The sequence below is a fragment of the Eurosta solidaginis genome, chromosome 2, assembly GCF_040869045.1.
Source record: "Eurosta solidaginis isolate ZX-2024a chromosome 2, ASM4086904v1, whole genome shotgun sequence".
In the NCBI taxonomy this organism is placed as follows: Eukaryota; Metazoa; Arthropoda; class Insecta; order Diptera; family Tephritidae; genus Eurosta; species Eurosta solidaginis.
In genome coordinates, this window is record NC_090320.1 from 258287211 (window position 1) to 258303088 (window position 15878).

Below are 15878 nucleotides of genomic sequence, written 5' to 3' on the forward strand. Positions count from 1 at the left end.
TGGTCTTAAAAACACACACTGGAAAAGGCAACAAGTAACACCTTTCATTTGATACCCATATCGTACGCACACATTCTAGAGTCACCCCTGGTCCGCTTTTATGGCGATATCCCGAAATAGCGTCCACCTATAGAACTATGGCCCACTCCCTTTTAAAATACTCTTTAATACCTTCCATTTGATACCCAGTCATACAAACACATTCCAGGGTTACCCTAGGGTAATTTTCCTAGATGGTGATTTTCCTTTATTTTGTCTCCAAAGCTCTCAGCTGAGTATGTAATGTTCAGTTACACCCGCCTTAGCCTTCCTTACTTGTTATTTGGTAAATGTCCCCTATTTCAACGCACTCCCACCCCCCCCCCCCCCACCGTAGAGCCGCGCCTGCTCTGGCCCAACTTCGTTCTGGATACTGTAACAAGATAAAATCTTACTTGTCCAGAATCAACCCCGACATACGTAATATATGTCCTGCATGTGATGTGTCCCCACATGACACCAACCATCTTTGCAATTGTAATGTGGAACCTATCCCTCTAACACCCATCTCCCTATGGTGCGCCCCTGTTGAAACAGCCAGTTTCCTAGGACTCCCTTTAGAGGATTTTGATGACAATTTGTGAGTTGTCATGCCCATTGAATGAGGTGAAGCACTGTTAATACAACAACAACAACATCTCTGCAAAGAAAGCTACTTAAAAAATTGTTCCCATAAATTTTTGAAATTTTAAAGAATTAAGTTTTAAAAGTGTGCTACGTAACTCACAGCATTGCTACGAACGAACGCAAGTACATTGCTGTAGCGTCAGGAAGTGTGATTATTTGAACCGCCAATCAACAGCCAGCCCTTTGTTTATTCCACTAAAGAATTAGTTTTTCGCATGTTTTTTTGATTTCGCCATACATTGCACGCCACCTCGGTTCATAGAAGGGTAGCGAGATTACCAAGAACTTCCAACCTCTTAATCGACGATGTTATGCTGATCATGCCTTTTAGATAGTTGCGGCCAGGGTTGTTTTGGCTATATTTGAACGGAGTCTCCCCTTACCAGACCGCCTCGCGAAGTAACGATGGGGTTACAACACAAAGGAGCACTGATGTGGCAGTCGCTTTTATTCACACAATTAATATTAGACTGCGGAGCCCTCTTATCAGGAAGCAGGTGGTCGTACGACCAAGATGAATACAAAAGTTTCAAGACAAGGGAAGGATGAACAAAAATAGTGGTATATAAGTGGCTCATCATACCTGTATGGATATCCACAAATGATGAAATGGGAATGCTGATGGCGCCAGTATACCCGGAGGAGCTATGAAATTGAGTTGTATGACCATTAAGCTGATTTGAGGGTAGTTCGAAGAAAAGTCTAAAGGCTTTACTGTCCAAATCATGTAATGCGAATGGACAAGGACGCTCCTGGCAAGAATTTTATTTCATTGACACCCGTATTTGGAAGCAGGTGAAAGGGGAGAGCTCCACTGTGTGGGGAAAGACTTGACTTCCCCTAGTGTTCCCAATTGGCATCATTTATCGCAAAACAGGGCTAAGTGGCATGACCTGTTACGAATCGGCTTAAATCGATTGGGCGGTTAAACTATGGAACCTTCATACCAAAGAAGAAAGAAAGAAAACAAAACAAATTCCTCTCAACATAAGCTAAAAACTCGGGATCGGCCTTTTGATATAATTTTTCGACCCAGTCTAATTTATATATGACAATTGTCTACACAATACCAGAATAGTATAATACTCTCAGAAGTCAGTCAAGAGTTTCAAGCATTTTCTCAAGATACAATTTCTGAGTTAAACGGAAGTAAATTAAAACATAATTAAACAGCAAGCACATCTTGCACCATTTTTTTCATCGTTGTTTTGTGCTATACAATTTCCAGGAAAACTTTTATAAATTTACAACAAAAAAGTGCTTAACGACCACTCAAGAAGAGCAATGCTTGACCTACTGACATCAATCAACGAGCACGGCTGACACAGAAGCGGATAAAGAAGCACACACATAAACTCATAAAACACTTTGAAAACTACCGCGAGCTGATTAAACCCTAGCCCTTAAAAGATGTTTATAGAGGAAAACAAAAGCATAAATGAGGGGTTGCCATTAGTGATCAAGCCTCTCACAAAAATATTTAATAAATAAGCAAAACTGAACACACATTTTAGCATTAACATACTCCGTAGTTAGTAAACATAACACGAACAACAGATAGATGCACGCCAACGCAAAAACTGATCAACCGACAAACCGAAGGCTTCATTATCAGCAGTGAGGCAAAAATGATCTTCATTATGATGTTTGTAAAAGCGCAACGAATAATCAAGCTGGGGGCACGACATACAATGAGTTTGCGGGTTTACGCCTTAATCGGGTGTATGGGTTAGTGAAATTTGTGGGCCTACATTTAGTAGCAATTCTCTGATCGCCGTTAAAAGGCCGTAAGTCGGAGTGTTTAATAGAAATACTATCTAAATTTGCAATGTATTCGTTTTTATTTAGTGCGAATGGAAAATTTTAAAATTTAATAATAATACAATTCAGTTATACAAATAACTATGCACATGTGCAATGATTATAGAAAGTGAGAAAAATAATACATAAATATTTATTTAAGAATTGTCTATGGTGTCTGTGGACAGTCGTCTAAATCACAAAATTGTGAGTAATTTAAACTCAATTGACCTGTTTCATAAATTTGTTACGCCTTTAAAGTGCCTTATCTATGTTGTTGTGTCTATGTGTTTAAGTAGAATTGCAGATATGTACTTATTCGTGTACAATAAATTAATAAATTTCTTTAAAGAAACTTTAAATGCAATAATGACAAACACATTTTTCTTTTAATAAAAACAATGCAGCATAATATTCCAAAAACAAAACAAAATAAAATGAGAAAACGCGAGATTTTCAACGTCAATATAAAAACGTTTTTTAAAGTGTTTTTTTTTTTTTATAATTTAATTGCGCGGGTGTTAAATTGTACGAAATTTCACTTATTTCAAAAAATAATTTACAAATAGTTTTTGCAAACAAATGTTGTTAAAAAAAATTTGAAACTAAAAAAAACCCTGACATATTAAAAAAATTGTATTTAATTGAAAACAAAAAGCTTCTTAAATAATACATGTAGCGCAAAGAAAAACAATGCCGTGCAATAAAAAAGCAATTATATTTAAGCATTAAGCAAAAAAGTCTTCAAATTTGTTATGCAGCGCTTTTTTTTCCATCTACAATAATAAATAAAAACAGTAATTGAAATCCAATACTGCGCTGCGCTTTTTTTCGCCATTGCTCTGGCTTTGAACATGAACACAGCATAGAACAGAAAATTTTTTTTTTTAACTTAGCAAATTCTATAGTTTATTTTAAGTTTCTTATACTACTTTTAAAACCACATAACGTTTTAAGCAATTTATAATTTTAGTACAGAAACTTTAAAAATATAATCTTTGACAAAAAATTCAAAATCAAAATCAAAAAGTTTTACCCGCACCGCGTTTTGAAATTTGTTTAAATTAAATTATATACTATTAGAGGGACAAGCCGAATTTTTAATATATTTGGGTTTTAATACAGAAGTTTAGTAGAGAAATTTCGAAAATGGAAATTTTCTGGACTAGATCTTAAACCAGAATTTTTCGATTCAAAACCAATGATATGAGCTCGCTCTACATTTAAAACCAAAAAAAATTTGGTATTATATGTAGAATAAAAAGTTTGTGATTTCAAGCAAAATTTTTACCAGTGTAGCATAAAAAAATTATAGCATTTCTTAAAGCTCCGTCACATAAGAAGTTTTTCATACAGATGCGTTTAACGCAATCTTATGCATGATGAGTAGATTGCACGTATTTTTATGGAGAACGACAGATCGAGCGACACTGGCGCCATCTGACATGACAGAGAAGCCAACGTCCAACTTTTGTTTCAAGCAAAGCATAAGAAGAAGAATTCGATATTTTCTTTGGCTAAGGTTGCCACCGTGGTGTGATGGTAGCGTGCTCCGCCTACCACACCGTATGCCCTGGGTTCACACCCCGGGCAAAGCAACATCAAAATTTTAGAAACAAGGTTTTTCAATTAGAAGAAAATATTTCTAAGCGGGGTCGCCCCTCGGCAGTGTTTGACAAGCGCTCCGAGTGTATTTCTCATGAAAAGCTCTCAGTGAAAACTCATCTGCCTTGCAGATGCCGTTCGGAGTCGGCATAAAACTTGTAGGTCCCGACCGGCGAATTTGTAGGGAAAATCAAGAGGAGCACGACGCAAATTGGAAGAGAAGCTCGGCCTTAGATCTCTTCGGAGGTTATCGCGCCTTACATTTATTTATTTAAGGTTGCTTTCGCACTTTGCGAGTGAAACTATTTTCCCACTCTTTGGTCCACGTTTCCACCGTTTTTTAATATGTTAGAAAGTAATTTTCTTGTATGTGAGAATGTTTAAAACAGTGCTTCGAGAAATTTTGTACGTGAATGGGGAAGGCGAAATAACTCTGCTTAGTCTTAAGCTCTTGGCGAAGAAGGAAGAAATTGTCAGCAGAGTTGGGTGTGTTTCTTTTAATGGTAAACATCAGATAAGCAACGTATCAGTCATTGCTTCCGTAATACTTTGCTAATTTTTTACCCTTGACATACGTCAATCAAGTCACATGTGTTGCACTTTATTTTTTGCCATTTATAGTAGGCGACTATGAAAATTGATGGTTAAAATTAAGCAATGCTATTAGTCGACAAGCCATTACAATTCTAATAATAAAATCTAAAATTTTATTGCTAAATAAAAGTGTTTATGTCATCATTTATGTGTCTCACTTTAATCCGCGTACGCGTTGTCAGCATAAAATGGCGTAGCTCGTGACGGTGACGAATTGATGTGCTACCGCCATTAATGCCCTAATGCAATAACAATAACCTCAAAAACAAGAAGCTACAACAACAACTTAAAGAACAACATATGAAAAGACAAGGATAAAAACAAAAACAAAGCAAAAGACATGACAAAGTTCTGCTGGTCTCTAAAATTCGTAGATCATAGCGGAGTTTAGAAATGCTATCACTTGTTTGTGCTACGGCTCTGCTCTATGCTCTGTTCATGCTTAGAGGCGGAGCTGTAGCAGAGCATATTTTTCATTGCTACTGCTACTCTTGTAGTAAATACAAAGAGTGAATAAAAATACAATAATCATTAACCAATATGGAAATCTAAATTTGGCTAAAATCAAGTTTTTCTAAGCGGGGTCGCCCATCGACTGTGGTTTGGCAAAAGAAAATGTAAGGCGTGATAACATCCGAAGAGATTTTAGGTCGAGCTTCTCTTCCAATTTGCGTGGTGCTTCTCTCAATTTTTCCCACAAATTGGCTGTCAGTTTAATGAAACTTGACAAGATATCTATATTGTTTTGTGGAAAAAAGTGAGAGGAGTTCGAAAAGAGGGTGTGGTACGTGTCATACATTTTTTTCTTTCTATAACATATATATCCTGAAAGGCATATTTGATATCAATGGTTTAAACGAAAATTTGACTGTATTGGAAAGAGAGGCATTTAACTTCCATACAAATTTAAATCTTCTTATGCTTAGATACGAGCCACTGAATGGAAAGTCTTTCAAAAGGAAGTGTGCATTCAAAAAATTTTAGTATATACATGTCTATGTGTATGATATATGTCTATGTGTATATTAAGACGTAATACCAAAGATATTTCAGTCAAATATAGTCTTAGTCTATTTTGACATTCACCGATTTCACGAAAAGCCCATCACCAGTGCTCGGTTGAAAAACGTTTTCGAAAAGCTGAAATATTCAAAATGGCACACCGCTAAACACACTCTAAACTAGCGAATCCAGTAACTAGTAATACGAAATTTTGGTCGCGAACTAGATCTGAAGTGCCATATAAACTCGACAGTTTGGGTCTTCATTCATTTTTCACATTTAACAGATATTTGAGAAATAGGCCACCAACAAAGAAACTGCTACCAGCTTTAAAGAGTTTCGACTATGAGCATGCCTTGTTCCAACACTTTCCCACCAGTTCGAAACTACCGAAAAAGGCAATGATATCGTACTAGAATCAACATCTAGATTTGGGTCCGCTTCGAAGCCAAGGAAACAGTACCGAAAAATGAATTAGATGTCAACTGTAAATTTTAACACTAGTTTGGAACTATCGAGCAAGTGCAAATATAGCAACTAGTTTTTGAGTGAAATTTTTTATTTAGTTCGGAATTAGAGACATCACCATGTTTAAAGCATGTAAAAGAGATGAATGCGAACTAGTAGTGGTTCCGAATGCACTTCAACCGCACCAGTTTTGATTTTCCGTACAGGGAAATTATGCCTGGGAAGTGAAAGTTAGATTTGAGCTACACAACATAGAGACCGTGTTGTATAAGAGAATAGATATTATGGTCCAGATTTGAAATCTCCAATAGAACATTCGCGCAACAAAAATGGAAAGATAATAATAATAATCATTAATGTTGTCAGCAAGGTATTTGCGAGACCCACACCGGTTACGTCAACAACAGGAAAAATTTTTCATGGTGGATTGGACGAGTCGAATTTATGAATTGCTCGGATCCACTAACATCAAATATATAATATGATAAATAACATTAAAATATGATAATGCGCATCTGTGCACACATGCAATTATCACTTCACGTTAAAAAAAAAAACTTATGAAACTTTAATTGAGATAACTGGTGATCTGAAGAAAGTGTTCTTGGAGGGAATATTAGCTGTTCCAAATGTTGCTTTGCTCATTGAATTTCCAATGAAAATTTTGTAATGCTTGACAGGTACATATGGGTGTACTTTGTTTAGGTATAATAATTGTTTGCAATGGAAATATGCAATGCAAAGGTGCAAGACCACGATCGTGAACTGCCCTATAGGATTGTTACTGTTTTTTTTTTAATTACTTCCAGATTAGTATGGTCGCCTCTGTATACTTTGGCCGCTTCGCTGGTGTTAATTCTTCTGCTTTCACTGAACTGATTCCACTGTTTGTTCTGAATTTGTGTTGCGATGTTATTTTAACAGGTGCCATGTCTATGTTGATTACCAAATACGGTTTTACGTTGTAAACATTAAACAACGAATCAATCGTTCGCGAACACTAAGCGTCTGAATTTTTTTTTTATAATCCCGTTCGTGAATGTGAATGCTGAATAAATTTTTAAATATTCGCGTTCGTGTGTAAACTAAGAGCGAATGTAGGTATATAAATTATTTTTTTCGAACCTTGGTATTTTCATTTATATTGTCTCTTAAACAGATATGTAGTTTATATAGCACATTACTGCCTACCCTACAAGAACACTGAATGGAAATATTCACAAATTAAGGAACAGCTGTGATAATCATTTTATGGTTCACATGACGGTCATTACTGATACGAGTCGAAATTTCGTAGTTACTTAAAGTTAGTTGCAGCTTTTTCTGACCTCCTGGACCCTCCTCTGCCCCCCCCCCCCCCCCCCCCCCCCCCCTTCCCAGCATCCGTCCCTGATCGTAATTATTATTTAAGAGTCAGTAAAAATTATAACTATTTTAATTCAATTTCAAAAATAAGTGCTGATTAATTAAGTGAGCGAATGGACAGTAAGACTTGCCTAAATACTTGGTTAGTTTCCACCTACACATATTTTAGACATATGTACAAAGGAACAAAAAATAGTTCATATAAAAACAATACAAAACGCTAGATGCCAGCTTCATAACAACATGTGTACCTAATGCCACTTAAAAGTTGTTTAATGAAAATTCAAGTAATATAAATTGTGAAAATGCCAAAGTAAATAATTCAATTACTAAAGTGCCATAAGGCGAAAAATCAGTAGCATTAGATAAAATTGCCATCATCAGCGTCAACGACACCGTCACTGCCATTGCAAACGCCTACGTTGCAGCAGTAGAGATTCGCGCCGTCGCCCAACGATAAAATTTTCAATGAAGAAGTGCACTCGCGTGGAATTTTCGCAAAAAGAAAACCAAACAAATAAATAAGATATAAAAATAGTGAGTAAAATAGGAATGCAATAAAAAGTAGCGAATGTAGAAAAAGAAGCACAGTAATAGTGATTACAAAAACAAAGTAGATTAAAATAAAAAATTTTATATGTAGATAGTAGTAAAAAAGCACTCCAACAATTATAAAAAAACAACCACAATGCCAACGGCTTCTGCAAATAAAACAGAGACTAAACTAATGAAACGCTCGCTATGCAATAATAATAATAATAATAATAATCACAACAACAACATTGTACGTAACCTGAAGCCAAAGCACATCAACAATAATAATCAACAAAATACAGAAAAAATTTACAAAAAAAATAAACGCAAACGCGAGCAGAAAAAACAGATGCAAAATGTTTTTTCCACATCGTCATCACTACGTCCCGCTATGGTTGCAATCACACTACTGGCAATGCTCATCTTGATTAACATATCCTGTACGACATGTACACGTGATCGTCTGCATAAGCAACAGACACATCTAGAGGCGAAGGTTGGCTCATATGTCGTGTTCAATTGTCCCATTGATTTTCCGTATGATGTGCCCATCGAGTATTGGGTTAACTGGAGCAAGGATGTAAGTACATACATATATGTATATAAAAATGAAGTAGATTAAGTGTAGTAAAGGTAAATTTATACTGCATATATGTATGTATGATGGATAAATAAAATTGCAAATTGAATTTGAATGAAATGCGTCGTGATTGTGAATGCAAAATGTTTTAAGAAATTATCAACAAGTTGCATGAGAGACGAACGTTAATTTAACTTGACGGACATACGCAGCTGGCATCATTTGACCCATAAATCGAATAAGACAGAATTCAAGAACTAATTGAAATTTAATTTTTTTTATTTTGCGTCACAGCTACACTTATACATGGTGCTCCTTTTGACGGTAGCCCAGTCTATAATATTCAAGCAGGCCTGTATTACAGGGATTCAGAATGTTTGAAAAAAAATGTTTTAATTAATTAAGGAATATAAAACCTTTAGTTATTAACAAGTTTTTATACCTTTCATGAACATGAAATGGTGTATTAACTTTGGTCCGATGTTTGTAACGTTGAGAAATATGGAAGATATACTCACCATTAAGTATACCGAATTGATCAGGGCGACGAACTGAGTTGATATAGCCATGTCCGTCTGTCCGTCCGTCTGTCTGTTTGAACGCAAACTCGTCCCTCAAATTTTGAGATATCTCAATGAAATTTGGCACAAAGATGTATTTTTGTATCATATTAGACATTTGTCGGATCCGGTAGGATCGGACCACTATAACATATTACTCCCATACAACCGATCGTTCAGATAAGACGATTTTGGTCATTCCTGCCGCAATTTAGAAAGTATAAAAGTGAAACTCGGTGATATATATTCTAATATATCATAGACGATATCCTGAAAAAATCACTTTGATCGAAGCTATATATAGTTATATCCCATACAACCGATCGTTCAGATAGAAAGATTTTTGGTCATTTCTCCCTTAATTTAGAAAGTATAAACGTGAAACTCGGTGATATATATTTCAATATATAATAGAAGATTTTCTGAAAAAATCACTTCGGTCGGAGCTATATATAGTATATACCCATACAACCGACGTTCAGATAGAAAGTTTTTTGGCAATTTCTCCCTCAATTTCCAATATAAAAACGTTAAACTTGGTGATATTTATTCTAATATATCATAGAAGATTTCCTGTAAAAATCAGTTCGATCGGAGCTATATATAATATATATCCCATACAACCGATCGTTCAGATAAGGGGATTTTTTGCCATTTTTTATTTTATAAAAAAAAAAAAAAATGTAAGGCGCGATAACCTCCGAAGAGATCTAAGGCCGAGCTTCTCTCCAATTTTCGTCGTGCTCCTCTTGATTTTCTATACAAATTGGCCTGACGGGACCTACATGTTTTATGCCGACTCCGAACGGCATCTGCAAGCAGATGAGTTTTCACTGAGATCTTTTCATGGCAGAAATACACCCGGAGCGCTTGCCAAACACTGCCGAGGGGCAACCCCGCTTAGAAAAATTTTCTTCTAATTTAAAAATCTTATTCCTAAAATTTTGATGTTGCTGGAGCACGCTACCATCACACCGCGGTGGCCGCCATATTATTTTATATTTATCTTAAAAATCGTTTAGGTATGTACATCTGTTCACTATATATTTCTTATCTTATACATCCGCTTATTTGGAGATTACGAACGGGATAAGATTTTTGTTCAGCCCCATTCATGAAGGTATGAAGTCTTCGGCACTGCCGAAGACAGTCCCGTCCTTACTTGTTTTTCATTGATTTATTTTGTATTGTTGATTTTCTACAGGGTGCATAAATGATGTATATTGGAACGATTTCACGTCATCTCTTGTCAAATTTGGTTTTGAGACAAACCGGTTTCGGCGCTGTGCCATCATCAGTGTCGATTTTCGTTCTGATCTGTTGTTGTCGTTTGTCCTGTATTTATAGTTCGTAGGTACATGAGCAGGTATTGTCAAAATTGATGCTTGTGTGTATTTAGTTATGTGTATGTGCTTTGTGTTCATTTAGAACCGAGGGTGGTTCGATTTGTGTGGCTGACTGAGGCAGTAAAAATCCGTAATTTTAGTCGTTTGACCTTCATTATGGGTTTGTTGCTTTGGTGCGTTAATTGTTTTTTGTTTATTTGTTGTTGTGTGTTTGTCTGTTGTACCTGTGTGATTACTTTGTTTCTTGTAAACAAGTTTTAAAAGCTCGAATATTGTGTCAGAAATTGTGTTTATCTGTTTCGTTTATTATTCTACCGTCGAATGTTTTCTGTTTGTAGATTTTCATATTTTCGAGTACGTTGAGACTTCGGCCTTTTGCTTGTATGTGAAGAACCCTAACTGTTTTATTGATGTTTGCTGGGGAACATTCATTCTCGACGCTGTGATTCGCGAAGTTAGACTCGGGTGTAATGTTTGGCTTCCGTATTTTTTTGTTGTAATCTCTAATATGTTCTCTGAACCTCGTTCTTATTTGCCGCCCTGTTTGTCCTATGTAACTATGTTGGCATCCGCAATATTAAACCGGTACGTTGCGGAAATAAGCACAATTTTTTTCCATTTTTTTGTCAAAACAAAAAACACAATCCTATGATTTTTTGGAGCGCTTCCAAAAAGACATAAGCAAACAGACAGGATAATCTTACTAGTCTTAACCTGCGGCTCATTCCATACGAGGAAAATCAAACGCAAGACTTCGTTGAATTGAAAAGTAAAATTTTATTTATGAGTTCTTCATTTGAGAGACTTCGCTCAGGCCGGATCCAAATGTGCCAGTACAACCTATGTGACCGAGATACAAAATATTATTGAATTTGGTGTAAAATATTCAAAGTTATACTGGCAGCCGTGGTGTGATGGTAGCGTGCTCTGCCTACCACACCGAAGGTCTTGGGTTTAACTCCCGGGGACTTGTGATAAATATTCCACAATTTTTCCATATTAAATCGATAGCTTACGAGAACAGACTTTAAGAGGCTATGCTATGCGATATTATTGCGTAAATTGCTTCTTGGATGACAGCAAAAAAGTTGACGCGGCTGCAGTTTGAGTTTTTTTCATCCAGTAAATCTACTGCTTTGGTTACGGCTACTAGTACGCCTAAAAAATGAGACAGTTATCTAGCAGCTTGTAGCATCAGTTTATTTTCGGTTCAGCACAGAATACTGCAGACCCTACTCTTTCCACTACTGTACATCCATTTCAGTATACGTGTATTGCCTCGTCCGACATTTGGGTACCCTTGCTCTAATCATCCACCTCTATTGTGGCCGTAAGAGCCCCTTCGAAGCACAGGTACGGAGTCACATATTCTACTTACTTAATTAGCGCTTAACCGTTTAAAGGGTTATGGCCGTCCAACAAGGCGTGCCAGTCGCTCCTTCTCTCTGCCAACTGGTCGTTAGATCGTTTTCCACTTGGTCCATCTATCGGAGTGGGGCCACCCTCTACCTCGACTTCCATAGGCGGGTTCCGATAGAAACACTTTCTTAACCGGAGCGTCTTCTTTCATTCGCGTAACATGGCCTAGCCAACGCAGCCGCTGCGTTTTAATTTGCAGAAATATTTGGATGTCTGCGTATAGCTCGTACAGCTCATCGTTAAATCTTCTCCGGTACTCGCAATCACCAAAGCGTAGAGGTCCATAAATCTTTCGAAGAACTTTTCCCTCGAATACTCCCAGAGCCGCATTATCTGATGTTGTCATGGCCCATACTTCTGCACCAAATAGTAGGACGTTAAGGATAAGTGACTTGTAGAGTATGATTTTCGTTTACCTCGAGAGAATTTTACTTTTCAATTGCCTACCTAGTCCAAAGTTGAACTTATTGGCATGAGTAATTCTTTGCTGTATTTCAGAGCTGATGTTGATGCTAGTGTTGATGGTCGTTCCCAATTAAACGAAATCTTTTACTATTTCGAAATTATGGCTGCCAACAGTAGTGTGGTTGTCAAGGCGCATATGCGCTGACTCTTTGCTCGATGATAGCAGGTACTTCGTTTTGTCCTCAGTCACGATCAAACCCAGTCAGGTATTCTGCTCATCCTATAATTGATGACGCTTTACTACTATGGCCACATGGCCTGGTTGCAGCTATTAAATCAATGTTCTTTGCCATAAGTAAATTACGAAAAGAAAGTTTCTGTCTGAATAGCAAAATCGTTCTGGTCGGAAGTGGATGGCAGGAGGTCTTCCGAACTGATAGGATTCACTAAGGCTCATCTATCAATGGTCATTTTGTTTTGGACAGAATTCTGCCCAATGGGAATACGGTAGTCTAAATATACTGAAAACCCCATCCTGTTGCGGAATCATCGAGTCACTTTATGCTTGATTGGCCAGCTTTTATCAGAGCTAAGCGAAAGTATTTCGAACGCGACTTACTTGGATCTCTGCAGGATTTATCCAAATTTAAGATATGTGTCAATCCAAACTATATCGTTGATACGCAACGACTTTCTAAGTATGTAGCTATAACTTACGTCACCGTTATTTTATGTGGTACTACAATGGACCTTTATGCTGTCCAAGTGAGCTTTCCCCATCATCGCAGCTAGCACCTAACCTAATTAATGCTGTTAAGTTCTTAAATATAGGAGATTTTTCCATCATATCCAACCAATTTTATTCTGAAGAAAAATTTGCTTGCCTAGATTTCAATTATGAGCCTCTCTTCACATCCTCACTCTCTTTCCCAATCTCTTCTGCTCTATCCTGTATTTCTCTTTCTTATTCCTGTCAATCCCTTATTCCATTAATTTCTCTTCCACACTCAAAACCCCTCCATTTCTCCTTCGCATTCCACTTCTACCTCATCTACCTCTCCAACTTATATTTATCTCGAATCTTGATACGAAATCCAATTATATGCTAGTTTTAAATAATTTCGCAGATAAAGAACTAATTTGGGAAAATTTAAACAAATTCTCATGTTGTTTAAATGTTTCCCAAATTATTAAATAAATTAAATTAAAAAATTGTTTGAAACAAATGTTTTCATACATTTAAAAGCATTTAGGGCAATCCCTGCTTAAATCATACAAAAACGTTTATTTAAAAAAAAATTTACTACTCCGTTGATTTTTTTTTTATAGAATTTTTTTCTATTTTTTTTTTTTTTTTTTTTTTTTTTTGAACCGTTAGAAAGAAAGAAAATTTTTGAAATCGGCCTAACAAAGCCACGAACGGTTCTAAGCTATGCGGTAGAGAGGGAGGTGGATTCTACTCAAGGGACCTGATCTCAAACTCTCCTACAGACTATCCGATTACTGCAGCGTCTTCCAGGCGGAAGTTTCAGCCATCACTGAAGCCGCAGTTCGAATAGGTATCTACACACAATGTCGGCAAAGAAATCTATATTTAAAGCGACAGGCAGAATGCCATCAAATCTCTTGGCTCCTATTCGTTCAATGCTGAACTAACCCTAAACTGTCTCTGATGCCAAATTGTGGAGCATGACGTCAACGCCCTGGGAGGCTTTATGACGTCTTCAAAATGGTACGAAGAGAAAACGTAATAGTGTCTTTTCGTGGTATCACAACGGGCCTAATATCACTAGCCCAAGTGTGCCCTCGGGCAGCCACTTCAACCTAAACTAACATAGTCTTGAATTCATTAAATAACGTATGTATTTATTAACATAAATAGTAATATTAACACAGATCTATGAAAGTGCTTAAATCAACTGAAGTTGCGAAGAACTCAAAAAACCACCCTATTTAACCATCTCTCAACCAACACTTAATCACCTAATTGAAATTAAAACCATTTCATTACACACTTTCCGTAAGTGAGTTTTCACTTAACAAATCCTACTCCCCACACACATTCATTGAATCTATCGCTTTAATCACAACACGACCAATACACCGAGCAATTAGGTTGCATTTATGCGTTTATTGCCCAGTAACTCCCAGTAGCAGGCAGTTTACACTTTTTATCTGGGGTCTGTTTGTTTTTTTTTTTTTTTTCTTGGGCCATGATGTCATCGAGAATCAACATCATACATAGTTCAACAAATAAACGAAAATTTGTTGCAGATCCACGCAATTTTGCCTATCAATAAAAAAAAATAAAACAAAGCAGAATAGAAAAGCAACAAATAATATTGTAACACATACGAGTGACTACTACGACACATCGTACATACTTACATTTACGCATTTTTTCCTAGCTGAAAACTTTAAAGCGCCAAAAAAAGCTGTCGTTGGGAAAAATTTAGAGAAAAAGGCAATTTAATCGTCAATTGGTTGTAGATTCGATGAACCCGACGTGCGAATATCGACACTTGTGGAATGTCAGGCACCGTAATTTCCTCTCCTCCAAGCATTTGTTTGCTTGTATGTGCATGCATGTGTGAATATATGCGTGAGTGGGTGTGTGAAAATGCTCTTTCAACTTTGTATACTCAGCTGAGCAGAGCTCACAGAGTTATTAACTTTGATTGGATAACGGTTGGTTGTACTGGTATAAAGGAATCGAGATAGATATAGACTTCCATATATCAAAATCATCAGTATCGAAAAAAAATTCGATTGAGCCATGTCCGTCCGTCCGTCCGTCTGTCCGTTAACACGATAACTTGAGTAAATTTTGAGTTATCTTGATGAAATTTGGTATGTAGGTTCATGGGCACTCATCTTAGATCGCTATTTAAAATGAACGATATCGGACAATAACCACGCCCACTTTTTCGATGTCGAAAATTTCGAAAAATCGAAAAAGTGCGACAATTCATTACCAATTTGGCAGTCGTTGAAGATATCATGATGCAATTTGGCAGGAACGTTACTCTTATTACTATATGCATGCTTAATAAAAATTTGCAAAATCGGAGAACGACCACGCCCACTTTAAAGCCTCAAATTTTAAAAGAAAAGTTAATATCTTTACAGTATATAAGTAAATTATGTCAACATTCAACTCCAGTAATGATATGGCGCAACAAAATACAAAAAGAAATTTTCAAAATGGGCGTGGTTCCGCCCTTTTTCATTTAATTTGTCTAGGATACTTTTTATGCTATATGTCGAACAAAACATTACCTATCCTTGTGAAATTTGGTAGAGGCTTAGATTCTAGGACGATAACTGTTTTCTGTGAAAAAGGGCGAAATCGGTTGAAGCCACGCCCAGTTTTTATACACAGTCGACCGTCTGTCCACGGCCGCTCGGCCGTTAACACGATAACTTGAAAAAAATCGATATATCTTTACTGAACTCAGTTCACGCACTTATCTGAACTCACTTTATATTGGTGTAAAAAATGGCCGTAATCCGACTATGACCACGGCCACTTTT

General features: G+C 36.7%; 1 protein-coding gene across 9 annotated transcripts in view; it reads left to right on the forward strand.

Annotated features, from left to right (window-relative positions):
* Positions 1–2424: 2424 nt before the first annotated feature.
* The window catches only part of bdl (borderless), an 83785-nt gene continuing 70331 nt past the window's right edge, over positions 2425–15878 (forward strand). Inside the window, exons 1-3 of one of the 9 annotated variants that reach the window (XM_067767703.1) lie at positions 2426–2596; positions 7592–8037; positions 8144–8614. In XM_067767703.1, the coding sequence (XP_067623804.1) occupies positions 8189–8614 (426 nt within the window). In that variant the 5' untranslated portion in view covers positions 2426–2596; positions 7592–8037; positions 8144–8188. Of the gene's footprint in view, positions 2674–7591; positions 8615–15878 lie in introns of all 9 variants that reach the window. The other 8 variants (XM_067767698.1, XM_067767700.1, XM_067767699.1 and 5 more) reach the window with 8 other exon arrangements.